This window comes from Miniopterus natalensis, chromosome 11 (genome assembly GCF_054644295.1).
Source record: "Miniopterus natalensis isolate mMinNat1 chromosome 11, mMinNat1.hap1, whole genome shotgun sequence".
Classification (NCBI taxonomy): Eukaryota; Metazoa; Chordata; class Mammalia; order Chiroptera; family Miniopteridae; genus Miniopterus; species Miniopterus natalensis.
Genome location: NC_142091.1, coordinates 71,904,832 through 71,924,623, shown reverse-complemented (window position 1 = coordinate 71,924,623; position 19,792 = coordinate 71,904,832). Strand labels below are relative to the sequence as shown.

Sequence of the window (19,792 nt, the reverse complement as noted above, 5' to 3'; positions counted from 1 at the left end):
ATTCCCTTCACCCCCAAACATCCACCTCTTCTGCTTTACTTTTTCCTCTGGCCATTATCACCATATCCACCACACTCTATTTATTCATCTTACTTCTAACCTGTCTCCTCACCAAAATATAAGCCCCACGGAGACAGGGACTTTTGAACTTTGTTCCTGTAACCCCAGGACCTAGAACACTTCCTGGTACCTGCTGAGTGTGCAGTAAACCCTTACTGAATAGCCCTGGTATCCTTTAGAAAACAGGCCACCCACACCCGCTCAATCTCCCTGAACGGCTAAGTCTGCAAAAACAGGAAAACTGACCATACTTGGCTAGAGACCCATTGCTGAGGGAGAGTCAGCAAGGTCTGGGACCTTCAGGAGAGTACCCGCCCAGTCTGGGGGACGCACAGATGCCAGCCCTAGCTCCAACATCTCTGAGCCCTGACTTGGCAGGCCCCTCCTCTCTGGGCTGGGGCAGATCTATGAAACGCTCGCCACTTGCTCGGCCCCTGATCACTGTGGGGAAGGTCCAGGCAGGAAGAGGAGAGAGATTCTTGCCATAACAGAAGGGTGGAGGGAAATAAGACAAGACCTCACCAGGCTGAGGTGACTTTTATTTGAAGCCAGGAAATAGCCTATGGGGGGGCTCATCTATAATCTGTGACAGTAAAAAAAAAAGGGAGAGAAATCAGAACCCAAAGGGCCTGGGGAGTGGAGGGGAACGGTAATGGGTCCTGGTCAGGCCACGTAGGGAAAGTGGAGCAGCAGCCCCTCATGGGGCTCCAGTTTCAGGTGCTCCAGCTCAAGAGAGGTGCCCTCCTTACGGCCTGGCTCGGTGCTGAGCACCAGGTCAGCTGTGGTGGGAAGGCTGACACTGGCAGGCAGGCTGGAGGCCTGTAAGCTGGCAGGTTGGCCCACATTCCCAAAGTTGAGCACTACCAGGAAACGCTCATTCTGGTCCCATTGGCGGATGTAGGAGAAGATGTCAAGCCCCGATGAGAGTACATGGAAGTCTCCATGCAGCAGGGAGCGTTCCTTACTCCGATGATCACTCAGCTGCCGGAACAGGGTAAGGAGGGAGCCAGGAACTTCACTCTGGCCCTGCAAGCGAAGATGACATAGCAGGAGGGGATGAAGAACTCTCCTGGGTGCAAACCCCTACAAGCCACCTGGCTCCCCTCTGCTGGTCAGGCCCTGCCCATTTAGAACCCTTACCTTCACAGTCATGTTGGAGCTTATAGGTCCTGAGGTGTTGAGGGAGCAGGACTCATTCCACAGCATGACTGGGGCCTTCACAGGCTGAAAAGCAGGGAAAAGGGGACTTGGGGAAGGTCTGGCCCACTCCCCCACTCCTTCTCCTGCCCTTGCCCCACCCCTACTGAGCATATCCTCCCTCACTCACACACAAGTTCTGCTGGGCAAGCAGCAAGGAGGGCTCCCACCTCAGGTCCTTGCACACGGGCCCCTCAGCCTAGAGCGCTCTTCTCCCAGGCAGCCACAAACTAGCTTCCTCACTTCCCTCATCTCCACTCAGTTGTCTCACAGGGTTTTCTGTGGCCACTCAATATAAAATATAACCCAGGCGCTCTTCTCCAGGCCCCTTACCATGCTTCCTTCTGCACGACACTCATTGGCACCTGGCATCTTTATCCCATCTGCTGATGATCTACTTTTACCACCTCCAGGCCTTTTGTGCACTGCCGTATCCTCCAGGCATGGCACACAGGAATTACTCAAAAAAATTTGGTGGAATAATAGAATGGCTAGGTCTATAAATATAAGCTCAGTTGTCAACCTCCACACCTGTGGCTAGAGCTAAGCGAGTGCCTCCCTGGTCGTAACCCTATCACAACACTCACTGCCATGTATGTCTCTCACTCGTCTGGCTCCCCCACTGAACTATGAATTCCTGGAGGGCACAGAGCCTAGCAGAGTACCCACTGTCCAATGAATGAATGAGGGAGTGAGTGATGGCTATCGTACTGAACACCTACCAGGGACCAGACATTGCATTTTAAAGTAAGCCGTCATTCAATCATAACCACCCTACAAGAAATGCAGTTAACACAGAAAGATGACCACGAGAAGTGAAAGCTTGCCAAGGCCACACAGCAACTGAGTAGGTGACCAACTAGGAATGAAACACAGTTCCACCCCAAGGTTCATGCCTGTCCACCAACATCCACAGAACCATCGTGACAGAGGAACACAAGCTCCTCCACTGTGCTGGGAAGGCAGCATGAAATACCTGTCCAGGAAGGGCAGCTGCCTTCAGGCCAATCTCATCCCCATAGCTGAAAACCGGGGTCCCCGGCAAGGTGAAGAGCAACAGCTGGTAGAGTCGGAGGAGGTGAGCCGGCACGAAGGAAGTCATGAGCCCTGCCTGAGATAGCTGCAGGAATGGACACACTGGTGAGCCCCAAAGCCCATGCTGCCTCTGTCTCCCAACACCCCTTTCCTCCAAAACACAACCTGCCCCCTCCCACCACTGTGGAACTCACACTCCAGCTGCACCAGTGATCGTTAGTGGCATTCAAATACTGGGTGACCAGGAATTCTGCGTGCTTCCCAGGGACAAGGGGGGCTGACAGGTATGAGCTGGTCAACAACAGGTCCTTGGTTGATTCAAGTAGGCTCAAGACCTGGTGATGGCTGGGGGAATTAGTCCCTGCAATGAAGAGCCTGCAGAGAGCAAAGCAGAGGTCATGGCTGGGAGAGGACAAGAAGAACGGAGTGAAGAAGACATATGGACTAGGGACGCACCCTTCCCCGGGGTCTAGCTCCACTGAGGGGTACCCACAATGGAGTGAAGTTGGGGACAAGGGGTCTGGCACTCACCTATCTTCGCTGAAGCTCTTGGTGATGTTCTGCCACTCAGCCAAGAATAAAGGCGCATCCTAGGAGGCAAAAAGCAGAGTCAATTACTAACAGGCCCCGCGAGTTCCACTGTTCTCATCCGGGCTCCGCCCCTCACATGTAAAGGGAACTTGCCTGCAGTTCTTCCACATGCCGGACCTGGAACCCTTCCACGCCAGACTGCAGCCAAAAGCTCAGAGCATCCTACAGGGTGGGCAAAGGAACAGAGGAGAGGGATCAACACTGACACAAAGGCTCACAAAACCAGCCCACACTAAGCCTGCCTCCGTGCACTTCCCCGTGACCTTGGGAGTCCCTTGAATGAGAGCCTTGAGTAGTCTGGTTTTCCCACCTCTATTATAAAGGTTTAGCCCTTCGTCCCCTCCCATTCTAATCTATCATTGGTTCTTAGTGATAGAGCATTTCACTCCTCCCCAAGGCAAATTACAGAGCTTCATCTTTGACAACCACAGAGAACGCGCAAGAGAGTGTTCATAAACATAACTTCACTTAATACTTAGCATGGGTGAAATGGTGGCACACCCATTTTAGAGATGTGGAAATAGTCTCAGAGAAGCAAAGAGGCATGCCCAAGGCACAGAGAACGGCAGAGAGGGGACTCAAAAGCTAGTCAAGGCCCCAAGACAAAAAAAAAGAAAAAAAAAGATCCCAAGACAAATGTACTGACTCCTCTCCCAACACCGTCCTGAGGGCTGGGAGTTGTGTAAAGGGCGGTCAGACCAAAGCCAAGAATGAGTGAAATTCAAAGCATCCCCCTAGGGCAGTGTAGATGAAGATCTGAAAAGAAGAGCCAGCTCTGCAGAACAGGCCCGGGCCTGAAGCCCCAGCATTTGGGAGGCTGCCCCGTTTTTCCCTTTTTCTCTCTGCTCCATGTGCTCTCTCCTCTCATCTCCATTTTCATCTGAGGCTACCACTCTTCACATCATTACCTCTGAAAACTTCCTTTATCAGTAACTTTTAAAGGGTCTTCCAGCAATTTGCTAACTGATGAACTGGATGACTCCAAGGGTCCTACGGAAACGCTGGGAGTATAAAATCTAACCCAGAATCAGGGATGCCAGCCAAGAGTCAGGGCCTCCATTTTTGTTCTACTGGTTCTGAACTGGTCAGTGTCCTAGAACCCAGGCATTAGGAGCTGGGGTGACATTCAAAGCCCCACTCCCAGCCGTTTGGATATAGAGCTTGAGGCTATACCTTCAGGGAAGTCTCATTTGAGAAATAAGGCTAGTTGGACCTCAAATCCCAGTTACACTGAGCCCTGTGAACCTTAGGGTCCTCCTTTACAGTTTGGGGGTAACGACAGGAACCTTGCGTGGGTACACAGGGGATTAGAAAACATACATGAAATAGTTAGCATCGGCTCAGACACAGGGGAAGACGCCAGTGCTTAGAATTTCAGACTGGGCTGTACTCCAAAACACATCAAACAAGAACTGGACAGATTCCCACCAAAGGGTTTCCTCTCCCGAAAAGAAGAAAAATCTAATCCAGATTAACATCTGAGACGCGCCCTTCCTGGCGCGGTAGGTCACCATCAGTCAGGAAAATGAGAAAAGTGAGCCGTCAAAAAAGGAACGAGTGAAATCGGGGGTGAAATCAGGGGTGCGCTGCTGGCCTGTGTGGGAGGAGCAGCCTAGGGTTACAGGCCCAGCTCGCAGCCGCCGCCTGCCATGGGCACCAGCACACTCACCTTCACCTTGGCGGCCACAGTGTTCATCTGAGCGGGGAGGAACCACGAGTTCTGGCCCCTGTAGTTGGGAGTGAGGTCCAGAATGACCCGGATGCCTAGAACAACGGAGCAAAAAGCAGTTGTTGAGAAAGACTCTGGGGCCAGGATAAAAGAGGAAATCAACAAATACAAGTCAGCAGGCTATTTCCTTTGTATTACTTGCTACAAAAGCTTAGATTTGAACCCTGGCAAATCTCAGTCCATTGAAAGAGACGTGGGCAAGGAAGGGCCTTGAAATCTAAACAGGGCAGAAGGTTAATAGTGTTAATGGAGAAGGCTGATTACAGGGCCCTGGGCTTCCCAACCCCAAAGTGAACCCTTTTAAAGAAAGACAAGATTTTATCTGGATCTTCTTTCCAAAAGGACCCACTCTTTTCAAGTTGAAAAATCACCGATTTTGTAAAAGCCCATTTTGAAAATAAGGGCACTGAAGCCCAGAAGGGAAACGATTGCACAGCCAAGTAAACGTCTCTGAACCACTTGACAAATCCAGTTTAGGCGGAAGCCTAACAAACTTCCTTAGTACCTGCCCTAGGAAAACTCAGAGCCAGTGGGGGGTACACCAGACAACAATCCCATCCTGAAGACCAAGCCCTTCCCAGCTGCTCCCTCGCCAACGCCGGGGCACCCACTCTTTTTCTTGGCCGACTGCAGGAGGCTCTCAAAATCTTCCTTGGAGCCCAGGGTGGGGTCGATCTGTTCCAGGTCGGTCCCGTGGAGGTCATCTTCCTGGGTTTTATGAATTGGGCCCAGCACAAGGCCCTTCACCTTCAGGGTGCTCAGGTAATCGAGACGCCCCTTCAGACCTGGAACGGGGAAGAGCGGTCAGGCGCGGCCGGCGTGAGGGTCCCCCAGGCTCCTCTCCGGGGCCGAGCGCGGAGGGTGGGGGGCTGATGTAAGGAGCCCAGCGCTTTGCCTCAGAAACCGGCCGCGACCGGCTCCGCAGGGGGAAGGGTAGGCGCTGAGTCAACCGCCCTCGCGGAGCAGGGAGTGGGGGGAGGGGGCTCTTCGAAGAAAGTTAGGCGTCGCTGCGTCCCAGGGAGAGGCCGCGGGGTCCTGGGCGGGGTGGAGAAGGGTCCGAGAGGATGGATGGATCGGGGGGCCGAGCCCAGGGCCAGCTGAACTCGGGGGTGTCGGGCGGGGGGGGGCAGGGGGCCCCCCCTCACTCACCCTCCAGGCCGCCCGCGTCGCAGCCCTGGAACGCCTGCAGGTCGCCGACGCGGTAGAGGGCGCCCTTGTGCCACCAGCGCAGCGCGGGCAGCTCGCGGCAGCGCGGGGCGCGCACGATGATGACCACGGCGCCCGCCAGCATGCCCAGCCAGCCGAGCCAGAAGAGCAGCAGCAGCGCCCAGCGCGTGCGCACCCAGCCGGGGCTGCCCGCCACCTTCAGCAGCTCTTCCTTGGACAGGCCCGTGAACTTGACCGCCGCCGCCTCCGCGTCGTCGTCGGCCGCCTTGATCTTCACCAGGCCGTTCTTCTCCGAGCCGCCCGCCGCCACCGCGGACACGGCCGCCCCCGACGCGGCGTTCATCGGCTGCTTCTCGGGCTCCAGCTCGTTCAGCTCCACTTCTTTCATGTCCACCTCGGTGTCCTGGCTCATGGTGCCTGCGGGGCCGGCGACACAACGCAGTGTGCGATCAGGTGGCGGCTGGACGCCTGTCTGAACCTCCGGCTTGTGACTCGGAGCAGCTCCCGACCGCGTCTGCCGGGGGGCGGGGCGGAGCGACCTAGGGGAACTGGACGGGGAGCCCCGCCCCGGCCCGCCCCGCCTTCCCCTTAAAGGGGAACCCCGGGGATTGCTCGTCCCGGCCGCTGGGTGGGCGAGGGAGGGGCAGCAGTGTCGGGAACCGGCCTCCCCGCTGCTGCGCGTCCAGGGCCACGTCTCCAGCCCGTCCACCCCACGGCTCCTTCCAGCCCGGCGCTAAGAAGCCACCTCAGCACAGAGCCACCTTTAGGTGGGCGGAGTCTGTGACTTTTCCCCGCCCTGGTCCCCGCAGGTCACTACAAGCACCATAAGAGGGCGCCGTAAGGGGCATCCAGCACCGCGGGGGTCCCGAGGCCCACACCTGCCCAGAGCCCACACCGGAGGCCGGCGACTACCCCAACAACATGTTCACCCCTGGCCCAGGACTCAAGTCACCGCCTGCCTGGTCTTCCCAACTTCGCTAGGCCACCTGAGGCTCAGAGCCAACCAAACTCAACTAAACCGCCCCACCAGGCCCAGTCTTCCTAGGCTCTGGGACTTGGGGATACCTCCGCTTCGTGGCAGGACTTGCTCCCACTCCTTCAAGTCTCATCTTGAGTTCAGTTAATTCATCAGGCAGCAGTTATTTATGGAATGCCCACTACAGCACTTTGCTTTATTAACTTTATTGAATTAACTCTAGTCCAGTCTTCTCCAAGATGTTTTAGGATGACTCTGTTTGGACAGGAGAGATGCTGACACTGCGCATCTTACCCACCCCTCCCCCAGTTTCTGGCGCCAGGATGTCATGCAGGGCAGCTAGGAATCAGACATCCAGAAGAGACTGACAGGCAACCTCTGGGCTGTGGCAAACATCCCAGGGCTCGGCCTCAATTAGAGGCATCCACCTTTTTCCTACAACAGATCAGAAGATGCCATGGTCAGACTCTTCCCCACCTTGAAAGTCCTCCCACAGATTATCCCCATCTCCCCAGGGCGCCAGGGGTCCTTTACCTCCCCATCATTTCCCTATGCGAAGCCTCGGAGGCCGCTGTGCTGCAGAGGCCTTGAAGACCACCCAACTTTCCAACATGGAGGTCCTTGAATCGAGGGTACGTGGGGCAGAGACAGAGTTCACAGTGGGGACTGCTGGACATCAACATCATGAGGTGCCAGCCCTCAGGAACTTCTCGTTCCTGAGCAGTGCCAGCTGGGTTATTTTCAGAGAGGAGCTGAAGGAAGTTCTTTCTCCCTCTCTCACCTGGGACGGAAGCCAAGATGGCTGTGTATTTGGAAGAAAGCAGAAACCAAGATCTGAAGAAACTGCACACAAGAAAGGGTACCAAAGGAGAGCCAAAGGTGTAAAAGGCTTATCCTCTGCCATCCCCTTGTCCATCCCAAAGGCCATACCCCACCCCCACCCTAGAAAGCCAGAACCAATTCCTAAAGGGAGGCAGGCAAGTGGGTAGAGGTTGGAGTTCAGACCAGTGTTCAATGATAAGAAGTCCAAGGTGCCCTGAGCATGCAGTTAAGTGTCAACCAGGGGCTCTGCACAGACTTTATCCCCATTATGAAAGCTCAAGGTTGAACCGGTAAGAAGCTCTCTTTGAGATGGTCCAACATAACACCTCCAGGAACACAGTATCTCACTCACAGTCCTCATGGCTCCAGGAAGATAAAGCCAATCCCTTCTGCTTGGGATAAAGAAGCTAACGCAGCACCTCCCCATTTATCACCCACCACACCTGCCAAAGGGCCTGCGCTCTGCCACATCAGCCTCTGGGCGCCCGTCAGCCTCACAACACACGACTTTTTCAGTCCTCTGCACCTTTTTGTTCATGCCATTCCCTCTGTGCTTTGCCCTTCCTGTTGTGCCGCTCTGCCGCATAAGCTCCTATTCATTCAAGACTTAGCTTAAACAACAGCTTTTCTAATATCCCCCAAAAGAAGTACTTTCCATCCACTGCACCTACCTCTGCTACAATCTATGTCCCACTTGTTTATTGCATCTCCTTGTCTGAGCGTGTTTCTACTTCTAGACAAGCGGCAGAGATCTTGTGCTATTTGTCAGTGGACCTGCCTGCTCAGAGGTAGCACAGAGCAGGCGCTTGTTTTTGATAAAGGAGTGGATGAGCTACATCAATCAAACCCAAATAATTCCCTTCTTTGACACAATTTAACAAAAGTAGCTCCTGAAGATAAAGAGATAAAAGTGAAAAGGAATTTAAACAGTACTGTACCTTATAAAGATGAAGCTGTTTGTGTAGGGGGGAAAAAAAAGACTTGTAACTGTTCAACCAAAATAAAACAAAGTATTAAATCTGGGGGCGGGAAAGACAGAAAAGCTAGAGCCTCAGATCCTACAATGTATGTTGATAAATATAAAATTTAATATTTAACATAGGAATGCAAAGTATATAATTTGAGAAAAAGAATGTAGCCTTCAAGAGAAACAGAGACAAAGCTAAGAAAAAAAAGCGATTCAACAGGACCACACGAGGCCACGAGTCCTCAGCACCTCACACCCAGGCGGACAAATGGAGGCAGGGCCCTGAAATGCAGAGGGCCTAGTGTACAGAGAGTTTTTTATAATTCTCTGTTGCAGAAATTCATGTCACATGTTTCCCAACAGATGAGGATCACTTGATCTTGGCCAAAAGATAAGGACATTATTTTCCCCCAAAGTGTGAAAAAGGATTTCCAAAGAGAAAGCAAAGACCAGAGGGCAGAAACTTAGGAGACTGTCTGTGCTCTGTCCAACAGACCCTGCACCTCTGCCAAAGCCCAGGGCATTATTATTATTCCAAAGACCCAGTAAAAAAGCATCCAGGCTCTGCCTCTAAAGTACCCATCAGCCTTGAGCAGTTTAGCCATTTGAAAAATAGGTGTTGGCTGGAGTTAAGAAACTGAGCATTTGGAAGTCAAAGTGCAGCTGAGATGAAAGCAGAGGAGGGGGCAGACCCCAACCAGAGGGACTGACCTGGCAGCTGTTACAGGAAGAGCTGACGCTGGAATACCACAAATCCTGCAGGAGGGACACTGGCCGCTAAAGAAGAGCATTGTCTTAGGGAAGGGTGCAGGATGTGAGGCAGGGTAAAAGCGAGAAAGAGTAAAGGAAATGCAACCAAAGCCATCTCAGGAAAACAGAAATAAATGCACCATGTGAAAAGTATCTGGTACTCAAATAAGTTGGACACAGGCACCCAAAATGGCTAAATGCTGCCAGAGCTTTCCAACAATACAATCCTAAAGACACACAAGGAGAATTTGGGATCTCGGATTTCCTGAACATGAAGTCACCACTAAAATAGCGGCTAAAGAATTACAACTCTCACATGATTATCACAGGCCCAGTTTCACAAGGTTTCTAACCACTGTGAGTTCCCCAAAGCACATGTTCCCAGAGGTGCTGCAACACCAGACTGTGATGCTGTGATGTAAGAAAATGCGTATGCTCCTTGACTTGCAATGGGGTTACATCCCAAGAAATGAAAAATATCACAGGTCGAAAATGCATTTAATACAGCTAAGCTACCAAGAATCATAGCTTAGCCTAGCCCTTCGACTAAATTCTTATTGCTTTCACACCACTGTAAAGTCGAAAAAAATCATAAGACGACCCATCCTAAGTTGGGGACCATCTGTACATCCATTTGGTGTTCATCCCTGTTTCCTGGCACAAGAGCTACTAAAACCCTTGTATTTCCTGAACAACAGAGGTGATGGGAGCATCTTTTGTTCTAATATTTGGTCTTAGCCCTTCCCAGACACAAGGGCTTCTAAGACACTTGGAATCTCTAGTGTAGTAAGAGTGTCATTTTCTATGTTAAGGTGATGGGGGTGAGGGGGGAAGCCTACATAGTTCCAGGATAGGGGCTGATTGGCAGAGGAACTACCTGTGATTAGGTTACAACTCTCAGCCCCACCCCCTGGACCTCCAGAGAGGGGAGGGGCTGAAGGCTGAGTTAATCACCAGTGGCCATGGACCAGGCCTGCTCAAGGCACCTCCATAAAAGCCCTAAACAACAGGGTCTGGAGAGCTTCCAGGTTGGCGAACACTTCTATGCGCCAGAAAGATAATACACCCCAAGTCCATGGGGTCAGGAGCTCCTGTGCTTGCAACTCTCTCAGACCTCTACCTATGGACTCTTTATCTAGCTATTCATTTATATCCTTTATAATAAACTGGTAATAGCAAGTAAAGTGTTACCCTGAGTTCTATGAGCTGTTATAACAAATTCGAACCTGAGGAGGGGGCTGTGGGAACCCCGATTTGTAGCCAACTCAGAAGTGTGAGTAACCTACTGCTACTTGAGATTGGTGTCTGAAGTGGGGGTAGTCTGTAAGACCGAGCCCTTAACCTCTGGGATCTGTACAAACCCTAGGTAGGTAGTTTCAGAACTGAATTAAACTGTAGGACATCCGGTTGGTGTCTGCACAGAAGTGGAGAATCGCTTGGTGTGGAAAACCCACACATTTGGTGTCAAAGGTATTCTGAACAGAAAACATCATCGTGGTTAGCAGTAAAAAGGCAGTGACAGCAGATTCTTCTCACAGACCCCTGGTGGACTGCACTCAAATATGGAAATGTTATTTAAGAAAACTTTTTCTTGCCCGGCCGGCGTGGGGGGCCGATTGAGCATCGACCGACCCATGAACCTGGCAATGGCGGTTTGATTCCCGGTCAGGGCACATGCCCGGGTTGTGGACTCAATCCCCAGCAGGGGGCGTGCAGGGGGCAGCCAATGGATGACTCTCTCTCATCATTGATGTGTCTTTCCTCCCTTCGTCTGAAATCAATAAAAACATATTTTTAAAAAAATGCTCAAACATATAATGTGTCAAATGGTTACAAGTGCTATGAAAAGACGGCATAGGACATGGAGACTCCTTTATTCAGGGAAGGCACTTCTGATGAGGGGACAGCCGTAAAGCGCAGAGGACCAAGGAGGCAGGGGCGCAAGGGCGCTTTCTAAAGGAGAGCTTTCTAGATGAGGGAAAGCAAGTGCAAAGAGCCAAAGGAGGCTGCCGCGTATTCACAAGTAGAAAGACTGGATGTCATAAAGAAATGAATGCTCCCAACACAATCTATAAATCCATGGCAGTCCAATCCAAATCCTACTATCTGTTCTTGGAAACTATAGTTCACGTCCAAGAAAAAGGGGCCAAGAATAGTACAGATTTTTTTTCTTTTAAAATATGTTTTTATTGATTTTAGGGAGAGAGGAAGGAAGAGAGAGACAGAAACATCCACCTGCTGGCACCTGCACACCCCCTACTGGGGTCAAGCCAGCAACCTGGGCATGTGCCCTGACCACGAATCACACCTGTGACCTCTTGGTGCACTGAGCCACTCCAGCTGGGCAGCAAAGATATTTTTTAAGACAAATCTTGCCATATACCAAGCATGTAATTTACTAAAGTAATAATCATAGCATGCTAAAGGCACAGGGATGGACAAGTGGACCAACAGAACAAAATATGTAGCCTAAAAGTAACCCATGTATATTTGAAACCTTAATATGTGCAGAAGTAATATAATCAAGGGAGAAAGACTAACTATTCACAAAATGGTGCTAAAAAAATAAATAAAATTAGATCACTACTTAACATCAAACACAAAAGTATATTCCAAGTGATTAAAGGACCTAAATACAAAAAGCAAATATTTAAAATTTTTGTAAGAAAATAAGAATATCTGTCTGACTTCAAGGTAAAGAAAGAGTTCGTAAACAAGACACAAAGGCACAAACCATTAAGAAAAGAACTGATAAAGTCTACAACATTAAAAGAGAAAAATCTGTGCTTCATGAGACTATAACAAACTGAAAAGACAAGCCACAAATGTTAGAAGATATAATATCTGAAACTAATAAACCCAACAGCCTTGTACAAAGCATACCTAAAAATCCGTAAGGAAAAGACAGCAACCCAGTAGGAAAAAACATGTACAGAACAGAAACAGTCAAGTCACAAAATTGCATACACAAAAGAATGGCCAGCGAACTCTTGAAAGATTACATAACCATATTAGTAATCAGGAAAATACAAACTAAGTGCAACAGCTGTACCACTGAAAATACAGCCAGTACCCAGCAATGTCACTCCTAGATTCATACCCCAGAGAAACTCTCCTGCATATGCACAAAGCAACAGTCAAAAGATTTAACTGCAGCCCAGCCGGGCATTGCTTAGTGCTTGAGCATCGCCCTAGGATCCAGGTGGTCACGCCTGGAATCCCGGTCAGGGCACAGGCCCGGGTTGTGGGCTCGATCCCGTCAGGGGCGTGCAGGAGGCAGCTGATCAATGACTCTCTCATCATTGATGCTTCTCTCTCTCTCTCCTTGCCTCTCTCTGAAACCAATAAAGATATATTTAAAGAAGGAAGGAAGGAAGGAAGGAAGGAAGGAAGGAAGGGAGGGAGGGAGGGAGGGAGGGAGGGAGGGAGGGAGGGAGGGAGGGAGGGAGGGAGGGAGGGAGGGAGGGAGGGAGGGAGGGGCCGCAGTACATAAGCAGATAATATATCAATGGTGTTAAAATTTCATGGGGAGGAGGGAGATTAGAGGGGAAATGTCCTCCTAAGGGGTCTGTGGAGAGACGACAATGAAAAGGACTGAGAAATGGTACCAAGGATCATTTCATTTGCTTCCTGTGCATTTGCTTGGTCCGGGACTCCCTTGAGAACAGTGTGTGATGATGGCAGCAGGAAAGCACAGTGGTCAAAAGGGCAGGCTCTGGACTCAGACTGCCTAGATTTGGACGTTGGCTCTTATATTTCTTAGCTGGGCAACACCAAGCAAGTTCCTTAACCTCTCTAGGTCTCCGGTTCCTCAGCTATAACGGAACCTTAATACCTTCTTCCTAGGGCTATGTATTAAGTGAGGCCTACAGAAGAGCACATGCAAAGAGCTCTGCAAACGTTTATAAAACATGCAGGTGCGTTAGGGGTTTACCACAAAGGACGGATGATCTAAGGCTGGTGGGTCTCAGCAACGGGCCTACAGGTGACTGGAACCCCCTCCGCAACCGGGCAGGAATCGCAGGCGGCCTAGGGGTCCCTCCTCTATAAAGGTGGAGGGTACTTATTGTACCTCCCTCTTGGGATTTGGGAGGACTAATCAATCCATGCAGCGTGCTTAAAACGGTGCTCCTAACATCAGCAGTACAAGCCAAAACGGACCAGACAGACAGCAGGACATCGGTGACCAGGCGGGAAAAAACAGAGCCTGTCAGAAGACTGCAGTGGAACCCCGGCCCGTGCTGCTCGGTGGCTGGAGCACTGGCCTGCCCACCGAAGGGGCGCGGGTTCCACTCCCAGTCAAGGGCATGTCCCTGGGTCGCAGGTTCGATCCCCAGCCCAATGGGGGGGGGGGGGCTGCCCGAGGCAACCAACCATCACGTGTCTCTCTCTGTGTCTCCCTCCCCCTCCCTCCCTTCTACTCTCTAAAAATCAATGGAAAAAATATCCTCCGCGAGGGTTAACAAAAAATAAAAATAAAATAAATAAAAAGCCTCGAGTGGAGCACCTATGACCTGACTTACTTCCCGAAATGGCTCCATGCAAGGGGCCTCCGTCTGCGCTCGGCCCAGCCCGGGGCTCAGTACCTGCGTCGCCTCCGGCGCTGGCGTCCTGAGCACCAGGCCCGCACTGCGCGCTGGGCGACTGGCGCGTAACCGAGACGGCACCGGCCGAGGGCTCAGGAGGTTCGGGATCCATGGAGGTGGGCCCCGCACACGGGTTTAGGGGCGTGTGTGTGGGCCAGGGGAGCTCAGGGAAGGGCTTGGGGGCCGGCGGCTGTGTCCCAGGCGTAGCGTCGGCGCGGTGTCTGAGCGAAGCCGCCCCAGGCCTCAATGCCGCAGTCCCACGGGCAGGGGGCAGTAGAGACCCCGCCGCAGAGCGAGGCGCGTCTGCGCACTGCCCGGAGGCGCATGCGCGCCTTTTGGCGCCTTTGGGGGCGCGCACTCACATCCCCTTTGTCTGGAAATCTCTACCCACAACTCCCCGGGCTCGCACGCGCTCTCCTCAAGCGCCTGCGCAGGCCACAGTCCCGCCCTCAAATCCCGTGGGCCTCTGCGAGGTGGTATTTAAGTGCTTCGCTGGGCGCTCTAGGTCTCGTTTTTCTGCTCTTCTGGGTGAGTGTGCTTTGCGTTTCAAAACGTAGTGGCCCCGTGAGCGTGGCGCGCCTTAGGCTGTCGTCTGTGTTGCATCCGTTTGGTTGGGGTGGGGAGAGGGGCGACTTTAGCCATGGCCTCCCGGCCCCGAAGCTGGTGCAGGGCTTTGTGAAGGACAAAATGGCGATGGCGAGCCGTGCCGGCGGCCGTCTGTGATGAGAAGCTTTTCACAGACCTGTGCTGAATTCCGTGAGGATAAGAAACTCTGAGACTGGCCTTGCACAGCCGATGCAGTCGTCGTTCCGGAAAACAAAGCGTTAGCGAAATGCTTAGCGCTGACCTAACGTCCTCTTTGTCTGCAGGGTCTGCGCGCGTTCGGACGCTGAAGCACCGCAACATCCCTCGTTCGAGTGAGTGCCTGAGGCCCTTACGGCCGTTCCTCCACTGTGTGTGGAAGTCCCGTGGGATGTGCTACGGGGATGATAAAAATTGAACTCTCTCTCTCTGATGGATTAGTGGAGAACCGTAAATTCTGAGTAGCACCATCCGCAGCAAATGTTTGGGATTTTTTTTCATATTTGAGGGGGTTTTTTAGCTCTGAAATATTAAGGCACTAACATGAGACAGGCTGCAAGGTATAAAACTAAGTGAAGGATCTCCTTTTTTTTTTTTCAGGTATGGTTCCGTTCAAAAGAGCTTACAGGTTGGAGGATGGGACAAGGCCTGTCCCTGTGCAAATGAATCATTGCAGTGATGCCCCGGTGGGTGTACAATTCTTATGCAGTTAGGGGTAGGGGCGCAGTGTCTCGATGGGCATCCAGTTGGGCTGGCCACTCCGTGATGAACATAAAATGACAAGCATATGACTGAACTTAAAAGTGATGTCATCTTACTGCTGAGAAGTGGGCTAAGAGTATTCAAGGGTCTTGAATGGCTATTATTGGGTATATGTAATGCCTCCTTTTTCTGTCCCCAGCATCTCACTACCAATCCTGAGGAAGTCAACTGCCTCCCAGGGTGACTACAGGTAATTGTTTAAATGGGGGATTGAGATGTCATCTCTCCAGTGTTCCCCACAACCAGGAGAGCAAATGGTAAATGCTCCTCCAGCTTGTTTCTCTTGGAATAATTTTCCTGGGAACGGAGAGAACAATCCAGTAGTAGAGTTGAGGGTGTGATTTTTTTCCTTTACTCATGTGCCACTGTCAGATGATTTGAATTGTTACACTGATGCTCTGTGAGGTGTGACAGGTAATAGCATGTTAGAGTTCTGATGGCAGTTTCTGTTAAATGAGGAAACCTTATTCCATTCTACTATTTCTAAGTAATCATTTGCTCCTCGTTTACAGGTTGTCCTGGTGACGATATATTCATCTATCTTAATGGTAAGCAGCTTCTCCCAATACTGTCGTGAAGTAACGCGTGAATCCGTTATCCAACGGATAACTTAGCAATATGGGATTTTTTTGTTACCAGAGCTTTGATTGACCCATATAGCTTTCTGGTTTCTCTTGTTCCTTGTAGTGATGTTTCTTGGCCTCTTGCCTCTCCTAGATCCCCATTGATCTACCCAGGGTTGATCTCGTGGAAAGACTTGGAGGTGGTGAGTATTTGTAATTTTGTTGTAGCTTGCTCCAGAGTCCGGTGCCAGTGAGGAGAGCAAACATCCTGTCTTAACCCCTGTTCTAGCCCCAGAGCCAGTAATGGTGAACCCACTGGGGCTAACTGGGAGAGAGGATGAGAACTTGTTCCATAAGGAACTGTCTGAGGTGTAACAAATACTTAAAAGGAGCATTTGCTTAGTCTTTCTTGATCTATCCATTAGCTATGGTTAAAATAGCTTTGACTGTTTTAGATATTTTGCTAATTATTTGGTCTTATTTAGGAGCAGCTGAGTCCTGTATACTACTGAAAAGCCTCCAGAGTTGAAAGGTTAGTTTACGAATGTCAGGCCTATGCTACCAAGTAGTCAGTTTCTATGATGAAGCAAACTAGCTCACTATGACTTATGTAATGAAAACATTCGAACACCTGAGAAACTGGAGAAGACAGTAGTGGAGGGGATGCTAAGTTGAGGAATTTTTATCAACCACAGCTTTGTCTTTCCTTAGGTACTGTAACCAGTAACCTGCTGTTTACTCAGAGGTGAGTGGTTTCCATATGTTTTGGTGCGTACAACATGCTTGATAGGAAGGTGCCTTTTTAGGCCTATATGTATGTGATGACTTACTTGGAATCTCGTTCGGCTGATGACTTGCTGTTGAGACTCGGAAATCTGATATTCTAGGAAATGGCTGAGGCAGGAATAACTTTTAATGCAGAAAGTAAGTGTTTCTGATTTACTCGTTTGTTTCAGGTCCAGCACCTTCTGGAGTTCAAAGAATGACTTAAGGTAAATGCCTTTGCAACACTTTTAATGTAAGGCTACTATATAAAAATTGCTGCAATTTTGTGTGTAGCACTTTGGATCACTCACCAGTGATGAGTTTGATACCGCCCCAGTCTGATCACTGTGACTGAAAGGTATTTTCTGAGCTGTGAGCTTGCCTTGGAGCAAAAAGTGACAATGGAAAGTAAATAGTACAGCCAATATAGAAAGTTCTTTGGATTACCTAGTTCCTATAAAGTGTGTGTGTGTGTTGGAGCATACATAGCCTATACAGGTGTACCTTTCCTCCAGGCAATGGGGATTCATTCTTGGGGCTGGTTGAGAAACTTAGTTCCCAATCATTCTTTTGCAGGAGAAACGTAAGCTGTATTTCTGCTCAGCTTCAGTTTGCAGTTAGAGGTGAGTAATTCAGGTGCAAAGTGGAAGCCAAGCTATAATTTCCCAGTGAAGAAACATTCACATGTCTTACCTCCTGTCCTAGTCCCAGAGCCTGTAAAGGTGAACCCACTGGGGCTGGCTGGGGGAGAAGAGGAAAGTTTGTTCCAGAAGGAACTGTCTGAGGGATCATATGGACTTTTAAACATGGGAAAGAAAAGAGTGAATCACTTGTTGAAAAATCATGTATTTTTTAATTTTTTTTCCAGGTCTAAAAAAAGAACAAAGCATGTATAATGGTAAGTATCTGCTCATGTAAAGTACGTAACTTAAACAAAACCTATGGGGGGGGGTGTTTGGTTTAAAGGTTAGCCCCTTATAAGTTCATTGTGCATATTCTTTCCCATCCAGTAAGAAAACTCACTTTTTCTCTGCAGGAATCCAACTCTTTGAAGACATGAAAAAGGAATTTTCAAGCAATTTCTTGTACAATCTAGCTGTTCAATTTTGCATATAATCATTTCAGTCTTTAAAAATAAAAGGGTTTTTTATCCTTTGCTGTGATTGCTGTGTTTGAGTGGGTCTGGTTTACCTAAATAGGGTGTGACTTCTATAGCATCTGGTAGGGATGGGGGTATTCAGATGATCATGGGTTGAATGATACTATTGGCCTTGAACCATCCATCTTGATCTCTATATACCATTACATCTGAGCATATGCAAATGGCTACTTGAGAGTTTAGTCTCAAATGGGTTGCCTGTCCATACACATGCCCAATGTTTTCAAGTCTTTTCTCTTTTTATTTGGCTTTGTGGATGAAGGGCAGTGACACACAGCATGGGTGGAGGTTGTAAGTGTATGGTTAGGTAAGCAATTCTGAGTCTTCAAAGCAGTTACATAGTTTTCTAAACCTGGAGGTTCAAATCTGCATGGTTAACATGCACACAGACCCCCACCGAGGCAATTTTTGATAGAAGTTGTCAGGTAATGACCTATTTCTCAATATTTGATGATAGATATGAAACTGAATTTGTGTATTCCCATCTGTTTTACATTTGCATATGTGAATTTTAGGATAAGGTCTTGCCTCTATACTGGAGTATTGGTTCCAGGATCTCCATGGGTACCAAAATCAAGGATGCCCAAGACCCTTGTAAAATGGTGTATTTCCATATAGCATGCATAACTGCTTCAAATCATTTCTAGATTACTTAATACCTAATATAGATACTGTGTGTAAATAGTTATACTGTATTGTTCAGGGAATGACAAAAAGGTCAGTACAGAGGCAACTACTGTAACCCTAACTACATGGTACATGTCAGCAACAGTGAAGCTTTTAAAAAATCCCATGTGGGTTCAACTGAAGCGGCCCCCTGTTCCACTCAGAAGCACAGAACCAATAGAAGGGAGCCTGAGCTGCTGGAACTCCCTATGAATTCATGGCATGAGTGTAAAAAAGTTAAAGCCCTCTGTACTGTTAGTTTCCAACTACAGTTCATTTAGTACATGTATGTGGAACCAGCACATATGAAGGGCCAACTATGCATTTTGTGTCAGAACTACAGTATAAGACAACAGAAAATGCTTTTCTGTAAGGGGTAGCCGTACAGATTTGAGAGCAGTCAACAGAAATGCAGTCACAAGAATGGAAGGGTTGGTTCTGAAAGGATCAAACAGACCCACACCAGCACCTGGGCAGGTGGCGGTGCACCAGCATTTAAAGGGAGGAAGGGCAGAGGAGAATCCCAGAAAGAGGCAGTGCAGCAGTGGGAGGCCCCCCGAGTGCTGATCTGGAAACCAGGCGGGAACCCACACGCACACCTGGTGAAGGGTGTGTCAAAGCTGCAAAAACATAAAAGAGCTGCAAGCAGGAGTGTTGAGTGTTAGCTACAGACTAGCCACTAAGTGCATTACCTCGTCAACCGTGGGAGGCATGTGCCAGAAGGGGAAATAGAGGCAAGGAAAAGGTGAGCAAATTCCCCATTGTCACAGAACAGGGTCAGTGTTCTGTGGGGAGAGGGTCAGTGGTCAAAGCCCCAGGGGCATAACCATTAGGCCAGGCTATTAGCTGTAGGAGTCTGGAGGCTACTGTTCCTCTAACCCAGACCTGGAAATGCAGCAAGGAGGTGATGGAACCAAAGGTAGATAGGCTGACATGGGGGTCAGGCAGGATCCACTAGAAGTGTTGGGTAGGTAATGACACCTTCCTCAAACACTGTTTTCACCATGTGACAAATGAGGAATTCAAATTAAAGCCCAAGTTAATGGCTACTTGGGCTAAGAAATGAAAAACAAAAAAACAAAAAATGAGACTGGGATAATATAGAGCAATAGGGGAAAGCGCCAGAGCAATTGAGACCTGGCTCCTCAAATTCCTTCTGTACATTAGTGAATCAGGACTACAGCGTCTCTACCCTGGACCTCTTCCCTGAGCTCCAGATGCACCCAATCACCCTTTGACCTCCCCGCCAGATACCCATTCAGGTATTGAGGCCTTTGATTCCCTGTCCTGTCCATGTCTGCTCCTCCCTCAGTATCCCCACTTCAGTTAAGTGGTAGCAGCACTGGCAAGCTGCTCCATCCCAAACCGAGCAATGTACTCAACCCAAAGAGCCAAGGCCTTGCTCTTGCCTTTGG

The 19,792-nt window shown here is 49.8% G+C and overlaps 1 protein-coding gene and 8 non-coding genes across 10 annotated transcripts; 8 read left to right on the top strand and 1 right to left on the bottom strand.

The window, feature by feature from the left end:
* Positions 1 to 578: 578 nt before the first annotated feature.
* Positions 579 to 14,042, bottom strand: SLC3A2 (solute carrier family 3 member 2). Of its 2 annotated transcripts, none has more exons than XM_087821934.1 (10): positions 13,818 to 14,042; positions 5,762 to 6,196; positions 5,224 to 5,397; positions 4,553 to 4,647; positions 2,977 to 3,045; positions 2,824 to 2,882; positions 2,487 to 2,667; positions 2,234 to 2,377; positions 1,201 to 1,284; positions 579 to 1,086 (listed from the first exon to the last, which is right to left on the bottom strand). In XM_087821934.1, exons 1-10 carry the CDS (start codon positions 13,990 to 13,992, stop codon positions 724 to 726), a joined length of 1,779 nt encoding a protein of 592 aa, XP_087678060.1. In that variant the 5' UTR covers positions 13,993 to 14,042; the 3' UTR covers positions 579 to 723. The 2 variants fall into 2 exon arrangements, with proteins under 2 accessions (XP_087678060.1, XP_087678061.1); XM_087821935.1 differs by having other exon boundaries at positions 13,881 to 14,042.
* An 816-nt stretch (positions 14,043 to 14,858) lies between these two features.
* LOC148092102 (small nucleolar RNA SNORD26) lies at positions 14,859 to 14,928 on the top strand. Its single transcript, XR_015715377.1, has one exon. It is a non-coding gene; the product is annotated as a small nucleolar RNA SNORD26 (small nucleolar RNA).
* A 291-nt stretch (positions 14,929 to 15,219) lies between these two features.
* On the top strand, positions 15,220 to 15,291 carry LOC148092101 (small nucleolar RNA SNORD27). Its single transcript, XR_015715372.1, has one exon. It is a non-coding gene; the product is annotated as a small nucleolar RNA SNORD27 (small nucleolar RNA).
* A 300-nt stretch (positions 15,292 to 15,591) lies between these two features.
* On the top strand, positions 15,592 to 15,666 carry LOC148092100 (small nucleolar RNA SNORD28). Its single transcript, XR_015715381.1, has one exon. It is a non-coding gene; the product is annotated as a small nucleolar RNA SNORD28 (small nucleolar RNA).
* A 366-nt stretch (positions 15,667 to 16,032) lies between these two features.
* Positions 16,033 to 16,160, top strand: LOC148092099 (small nucleolar RNA SNORD22). The gene has a single exon (XR_015715375.1). It is a non-coding gene; the product is annotated as a small nucleolar RNA SNORD22 (small nucleolar RNA).
* Positions 16,161 to 16,360: 200 nt separating this feature from the next.
* LOC148092098 (small nucleolar RNA SNORD29) lies at positions 16,361 to 16,427 on the top strand. Its single transcript, XR_015715380.1, has one exon. It is a non-coding gene; the product is annotated as a small nucleolar RNA SNORD29 (small nucleolar RNA).
* A 174-nt stretch (positions 16,428 to 16,601) lies between these two features.
* Positions 16,602 to 16,671, top strand: LOC148092097 (small nucleolar RNA SNORD30). The gene has a single exon (XR_015715376.1). It is a non-coding gene; the product is annotated as a small nucleolar RNA SNORD30 (small nucleolar RNA).
* A 187-nt stretch (positions 16,672 to 16,858) lies between these two features.
* On the top strand, positions 16,859 to 16,927 carry LOC148092096 (small nucleolar RNA SNORD31). Its single transcript, XR_015715371.1, has one exon. It is a non-coding gene; the product is annotated as a small nucleolar RNA SNORD31 (small nucleolar RNA).
* A 288-nt stretch (positions 16,928 to 17,215) lies between these two features.
* LOC148092095 (small nucleolar RNA SNORD22) lies at positions 17,216 to 17,341 on the top strand. The gene has a single exon (XR_015715373.1). It is a non-coding gene; the product is annotated as a small nucleolar RNA SNORD22 (small nucleolar RNA).
* The last annotated feature ends 2,451 nt before the right edge of the window (positions 17,342 to 19,792 follow it).

Excerpts from the sequence above, each read along its gene's own strand:
- SLC3A2 (XM_087821934.1), bottom strand. The coding sequence starts at position 13,992 with ATGGATCCCGAACCTCCTGAGCCCTCGGCCGGTGCCGTCTCGGTTACG. Across the intron at positions 3,046-4,552 it reads CTGTGGCCGCCAAGGTGAAG|GATGCTCTGAGCTTTTGGCT; the intron begins GTGAGTGTGCTG and ends CCCACCCTGTAG. Across the intron at positions 2,668-2,823 it reads AAGAGCTTCAGCGAAGATAG|GCTCTTCATTGCAGGGACTA; the intron begins GTGAGTGCCAGA and ends TGCTCTCTGCAG.